Source organism: Parambassis ranga, chromosome 7 (assembly GCF_900634625.1).
Source record: "Parambassis ranga chromosome 7, fParRan2.1, whole genome shotgun sequence".
NCBI classification, from domain to species: Eukaryota; Metazoa; Chordata; class Actinopteri; family Ambassidae; genus Parambassis; species Parambassis ranga.
In genome coordinates, this window is record NC_041028.1 from 19,110,786 (window position 1) to 19,117,664 (window position 6,879).

At 41.9% G+C, this 6,879-nt stretch overlaps 1 protein-coding gene across 1 annotated transcript; it reads left to right on the forward strand.

The window, feature by feature from the left end:
- The first annotated feature begins 1,966 nt into the window (after positions 1 to 1,966).
- On the forward strand, positions 1,967 to 6,199 carry LOC114438281 (forkhead box protein J1-A-like). The gene is made up of 3 exons (XM_028409504.1): positions 1,967 to 2,333; positions 4,534 to 5,027; positions 5,912 to 6,199. The coding sequence occupies exons 1-3, from the start codon at positions 1,967 to 1,969 to the stop codon at positions 6,197 to 6,199; spliced, it is 1,149 nt and encodes a 382-aa protein (XP_028265305.1).
- Positions 6,200 to 6,879: the final 680 nt, after the last annotated feature.

Here is a 6,879-nt window from a genome sequence, read left to right on the forward strand (position 1 = left end):
CATCACATTATACGACAGGCTACAGTGGTTTCTGCATCTGCCTTGAAAGCCGAACACTAGTCAGTTGCATTATTTGTTGTTTTTTATTACCTCTGTCTTTTATATGTTTTAAAACGGCATCCTTTACACAATAATATAGAACACAGCAGTGTTGACCACCACTAACACACCTCTTTGGCCCATTTCCTACCATAAAACTAGAGGGGATACCAAATACTAACACTAAATCAAATTCAATTCAAAAGCAGAAGCATAAAATGGAGAATAAGTCACGGTCACTGAATAAAGTTTTATTTCTTCACATAGTTCAAGTTTAAACATGCTAATGTATTTTTTTCACATGAAGTATTGATGATTAAATAACGTTCTGTCATGTTTATAAAGTTCTACTTGAGATTTCTTACAACTGAAACTTGTCTCTGGGTCTTTAATGTCCAAAGTCAGTTAGCATGCATTCACAAAATAATCATGTGAAAATAAACTAGAAAAGCATTTCCTGAAGAAAATGCAAGTTTGATTGCTGCAGCTGAAGCATTGCTTTGAGTGCTGATGTGAAGGATTGCTCTGAATTGCTGGAGAATCTGCAATCTGAACTTAATTTGCTGAAACACGGTTAAGAATTTAAAAACATGAAGCTCTTATAGTAGTAGAAAAAGTAGGAAGATATGAAAAAGAAACAGCTGAAGACAAGAGCAGTATGAAGTCATGACCTTAAAGAATAGCCTGTGAATATACCATATGAAAGGTCTGAGGCTGGAATAATACCATAAGACTATAAGAAGCTCAGGCTGTGTGATTTGAATGTGGAAAAGTAGTATACAGCTGAAGTATGATCAATATGAGCTCTATAATGCTTAAAGTCTGATAAAGACTACAAAGATGGCTGCTTTGTATGCTTCTTGTGTCAGCCTGTCACCATGGTAACAGCCCTGCCTGCCTGTATCCATGGCAGCCTGAATGTTTATCAACTGCCCCAGCTCTTTCTGTCCCCTCCTAATGCATTTGTAAAAACACCCTCTAAACAACAGCTGTGTTTGTCCAAACCGAAGCCTTCAGACAAAAAATATGGACACCGTCAGAATCGCAAGATGGTGCTCTACAGGCGGTGCAATTTTTATGTCTATGATGTCAAAGATTTGGAGATGGGGGTGAGTTAGAAAATATGGCTGCTCTGCTTTTCTGTTTTTGCTTTTACATTATGTCTTAACCCTCTGGAGTCAATTGACGCGCCTGCACGTCTTTTTCACATGGCCAATTTAAGATCACGTGGCAGCAAGAAACAGCGTCGCTGAGTCTCTGTTTTAGTTTGTGTTAAAAGTGGGGACTTCAAACTATATACAGGTTTTTAAATTGTTTTAATATGTAAAGTAAAACCCGAGTTATGATAAAAAAATATAAACGTTTTTTCATGAACATTTTCGCCACATTCGCTGGGTGTTTACTGCGAGTTTTATGCGAGCAGATACAGGAAACACCGGCGTAAGAGCAGCTCTGACCGGCATGACGTGACATGACACCCTCTTTGCTATTGGTGGAAAAATGCACCACGTCAACCAATCAGGAAATGTTTATGGGACCACGTGGTATTTAGTTGCTAAGGGAAGATTGTGGGAGAAAAGCCGGCGAATGACAGATAGTGATAGCGATAGCGAGTTCGGACAAGCGACAGATTTCAGATATTTAGCGTGTTTGGAGTGTGTAGTTAGTGTGTGGTGAAGTGTGTTTAGTGTGTAGTGCAGTGTGATCTAGTTGTTTTAGTGTTTTGTGCGTCATGAGACGGTTTTTGAATGTGGAGCATTCACTTCTGTTTGTGAAGTGGATGGACACACGGGAGGTGTCTGTATGCTCCACCATCCATCCTGCATTTTCTGGAGAGACTGTGTCAAGGCGGGTGAAGAACAGAGATGGTCGTTGGGCTGTGAGAGACATTCCCTGTCCTACAGCAGTCGCAGCCTACAATAAGAACATGGGTGGTGTTGACCTGTCAGACCAGCTCATTCAGTATTATTCAACCCACAGAAAAACCGCACGCTGGTACAAGACCATATTGCTGCACCTCCTAGACATTGCAACAACAAATGCCTACATCTTGCACCGTGAGATGAGCAGTGTCAAGGAGGTGCAGCCTATGACACAAAAAGATTTCATGGTGGAGCTGGTGTGTCAGCTTTGTGGCATGGACAAAGAGGGTGTTCCCCAGAGCAGGAGAGCTGACCACATCCCTGTGGCCATTGTCAGTGAAACAGATCCCGGCCAAAAAGCCACCAAAGGAAGGCTAAAATGCAGACGTTGCCTCCAGGTGGACAAAAGGAGGAGTGACACACCCTGGAAGTGTCAGGCCTGTGATGTGCCCCTCTGTGTTGTGGTGGACAGGAACTGCTTTTTCAAGTGGCACAAATAATTTGTGTGACACCTGTACTGTGTATAATACTTGTAAATAGCTGTACAAAAAAACGCCTGAGGCATTTACTGCATTCAAGGGTAAATAGTTGTAAATAATTGTGTTTTTTGCTACATTTGTACATATTTTTTTTGACATTTACAATTTGCATAAGCATTCTAAGTTATAAAAATGGTTTGTTAAACATGTTGTGTGGTTTGCACAGTAAAAAATCTAATTTTTTCCCACTCGGATTTTCTTTATTTTTTGTGTGATTTTAGGTCCAGTGTGTTAACACAGTATGTCAAAATGAAAAAATAACACCATAGTCACACTTGTGGGGTTGTACTGAAAAGAATGACACTAAACAAAGCAAGGTGAACCATTTTTAAGCTGAAATATAAAGATAAAATTAAAAGTAGTCAAAGCGGACCATTATACATATGACTCCAGAGGGTTAATGGAAGAATGACCGCCGGCACTCTCCCTGAACAGCTGGCTATAGAGTCACACCATCAGAAATTTTAAGGCCAAAATTCAACAAATTGAATTCAGATTGCAGATTCTCCAGCAGTTCAGAGCAATCCTTCACATCAACATTCAAAGCAATGCTTCAGCTGCGGCAATCAAACTTGCATTTTCTTCAGGAAATGCTTTTCTAGTTGGGGGGGGTGAGTAGAAAAAAAATAATTCAAAACAACTTCAAGTTTTTTTCAAAAAAAATTATAGTTTTTCAAATATTAATCAATTTCGGTGTCATCTGCCAAATGTTTCTCCTCCTACAAATTTCAAGCTACAGACTCCATTTTAGTCTTGAAACGCTCATTAGATGCTGCTCTATCAAACTTGTATTCAGAATTTTCTAATTCCGAATGTTTCCGCACACCAGGCTCTCAAAGTTGGAGTGGTTTTTGAGGTCTCCTCTGCTGTTACCATGGTGACAGGCTGACACACAGAGGCATATGGCACATGGAGTGAAGATCAAAGGGTTCCGTTTCTATGGTTACTGGACAAACTTCCTGCACCAGATATTATACCTGATGGTACTGCAGCCTGCTGATAACCGTTATAAAGACCTCTGCAAGGGACAAGAAGCACTAAGAGCAATGTCAAACTCAGTCCACAGGAATTTCTCTTCTTTCTCTCACAAGCTGATAACAGGTGCCCTGCAAGCAGGTTGAGGCTGAGCGGTCAATACGTGCCACTTTCTGGGATCTGACGAGTTTCTACTCACTATTGCAGCTGACACAAGGTGAGTTTGGATGTGTATTGTAAAAGAGTTGATCGGTTTTTCCCTGAAAGCATTATTTAAATCACATGTGTCAAACTCAAGGCCCGCACCACTACGTCCAAAACACATATGATCCGGCCCAAATCTTTTTTGTAAATGTAAGATTTAAAATTTTCATATAAATTTAAACTTTCCACAACATTCCGCTGGATAACACCACAGTACTATGAACAAAAATGATTTATTTTGTGCAGCAAAAATAATGGCAAAGATCAAAATTAAAATTTTAAATATATTCAGTAGGCCTCACGAAGTCTAATAATCATTAATTATTATTAAACAATTAAATAACAACAATTTACAACTGTTAATTAAATTGGGCTATTTTGAATCATTTTGTTTCAACAACACATTTTTACAAATTTTATGCCTAATTAGCCACAAAAACAGAAAACTCTTTTTTTTTATTTTTAAACTGGAGTGCCACTGAGTGTGTGTTAAGGCTTCAGGTGCCTTTGCTCATGATGTAGGCACTTCTCTGTGCTGTGCGTCAAGTGCGCAGGTTAGTTTTTCAGGAAAGTTCTTAGAGCCACAGACAGAAAAAAACATGCTGCTGTGTGACGTGAGGGATTTCAGGTTTCAGAAAAAACGTTTAGCACCCACATTCTGGCAACAGACATGCCAAATGATTTAAATGGAAATCTGGAAGTATTTCTCTTTATGCACACACAGGCGCACAAATGGGGCCATCATTGTCCTGTCTTTTTGCACTTTGAAGTTGGGTGTATATTTTCGGTTCTGTCAGGCGGTGGCAAAGGGAGGAGGAGAAGAAGAAGGAGAAGGAGCCTAGGTGACAGAGAGGAGAAAGAGGTGTTGGAGAGAGCCATCCTGTCTCTGAGCTGTGCTGACCCCTGGACTGAAGTTGCCCAGGCGGAGGAGAGGGACAGTGTCGTCATGGACAACAGCAGTATCAGCAGCAGCTGCAGCTCCGTCAACCAGGACGACAGTCTGACCAGCCTGCAGTGGCTGCAGGAATTCTCCATTCCTGGTGCCAACGTGCCGCAGCATGCCCACCATCAGCCACACCTGTTCGGCCACCAGCTAGTAGGATCTAATGCCCCGTCTTTCCCTCTGACCGGGGACCCTGCCTCCATCCGGATGCCCCTGACCCTGGAGGAGCTCACAGCTGCGGCCTACAGCAGGATGCAGTCCCTCCCTCGAATCGTGGCGTACGGTCACTGCCCAGACGAGGTGGACTACAAGACCAATGCGCACATCAAGCCGCCCTACTCGTACGCCACCCTCATCTGTATGGCCATGCAGGCCAGCAAGGAGAGCAAGTTCAACCTGCCCTACATCTACAAGTGGATCACTGACAACTTCTGCTACTACCGCCATTCTGACTCCAACTGGCAGGTAAAGGAGCACACACAGTCACACACACTGTTAGGAAGCACGTGCGGTTTCTGACACTGTCCACTATTTCAAATAGGTTTCTCACTTTTTCCTGCGCTGTAGTGAAATCACAGCTGAGAGTTTCTATTTTGCTCAGTGAATACATTTCAGAGAAACACAATAGGTCTGGGCCTGCTGCCACACTCTGAGGACTTGGCTTTGTGGGTACAATTAATAACTGTGAGGCCAGGAACACTTCACCTAAATGTACAAAACCTTAACAGAAAACATGAATTATGCTTCACATTCTATTTACATATTCTCTTTTTTTAAAGCACAGCCAACAAACTGAGGTGATTCAAAGTGAAAGGATGGGCACCAGACTCCCACTTAAAACAGAAAAGTTTCATTTTGCTGGATAAATGATTGATGAAGCTGTACTCACGTGTTTCAGCGTCTGGCTCGGACATTTCAGAGCATTTCGTTATTGTAAGGCAGTACATGGGGCAGATAAGATTTAACAAAGGCCACTGGGTCACTGCTCCATCCAGACGTCAGTGAAAGGGGAGTGGGGAGTCGGGGGGCAGCTAGATGAACACATGGTTGATATATGATGCTCTGCAGCTGTACTTCCTGTCTTAAGTGGCATGGTAAGCCTACACTTACAGTCCGGCATCCTAAATAGGCATTTGTTTAAAGCTCAAAAGAATGATACAACATTCTGTTTCCTGCTATATCTAGGACTTTGATTTTTCAGTTATAGATTCATATAAAGACCACATTTCAGTCTTGTCTCATTTTCAACCCAGGAGTGAATTATTTCTCAGATATATTCATTTCAAATCAGGTGTAGGTCACAAAGTGAATTAACTATGTGGGCTTTCAATTTACATTTCTGTTTTCAGAACTCAATTCGATGCAACCTGTCATTCAACAAGTGCTTCATCAAAGTGCCGCGGCAGAAAGGCGATCCAGGAAAGGGTGGTTTCTGGAAGATTGACCCACACTATGCCGAACGCCTCCTTAGCGGTACCTCCAAACATAGACGAATGCCACCTGTCCGGATCCATCACGCCTTCCAGAACAGCCTCCAGCCCCAGTCCACAGGTCCTTGCAGCACAACAGGGGTTCAGGAAGGCCTGTGCATCAACCCTGAATCCCAGCAACGTCTCCCGTCATATAAAGTCATTTAACAGAATTGTTTGTTCCCTCTGGATTCAATCACTTAAATAAAATTATAAAATTGTTGATTGACATTCTTTTCATACAGAAAGAAATCTGATATGGTGATATTGGAAAGACAGTTTCACGGCTGGTAACGCATGCAGGTTAGTTGCCACCCTGCTTATCTTTAGGCAAATCCTTCTATAGAAAATGAAGCGCAGCTGGAAAATAAAAGCCTGGCTGGCCATCCTTGTTCTTTTTATACTCTACACAAAGAATTTGTCTAAAATAGAAAGAGGTGAAGAGGCAAGAGCAGGTGGGTTTCATATAAAGTCATCCCATTTTTTTAGAAAAACAATTATGTTTAGTAGAATAGGGTTTGTACTGAGTTGGAGAGGCTATGGGCTATGAAGGGGAGGGACTCTAGACCCATTTTGTAGAGAGAATTGTCTGTTCTGAATAGGTTAGGACTTCTCATCATCTAATGCATAGCTTCTGGTCCAGTTTTGGTTTGGTAACTGAAGCCTGTGTGTGAGACCACCTACAGTCAATATGTAGGTGACATGTGTCCAGGGTCTGAACAGCTGTCGTGTGGACTGATGCTGATTGATCTTCTGCAGCAGACTAAAATTTTAAGAACTGCCTTCTTGTTCTGAAAGTCAGAACTCTCTCCGCTTCCCTTTGGTTAAAGGAGCTTGGAGAACATCAT

Excerpts from the sequence above, each read along its gene's own strand:
- LOC114438281 (XM_028409504.1), top strand. The coding sequence starts at position 1,967 with ATGGGTGGTGTTGACCTGTCAGACCAGCTCATTCAGTATTATTCAACC. Across the intron at positions 2,334-4,533 it reads GAGTGACACACCCTGGAAGT|TTGCCCAGGCGGAGGAGAGG; the intron begins GTCAGGCCTGTG and ends CCTGGACTGAAG. Across the intron at positions 5,028-5,911 it reads ATTCTGACTCCAACTGGCAG|AACTCAATTCGATGCAACCT; the intron begins GTAAAGGAGCAC and ends TTCTGTTTTCAG.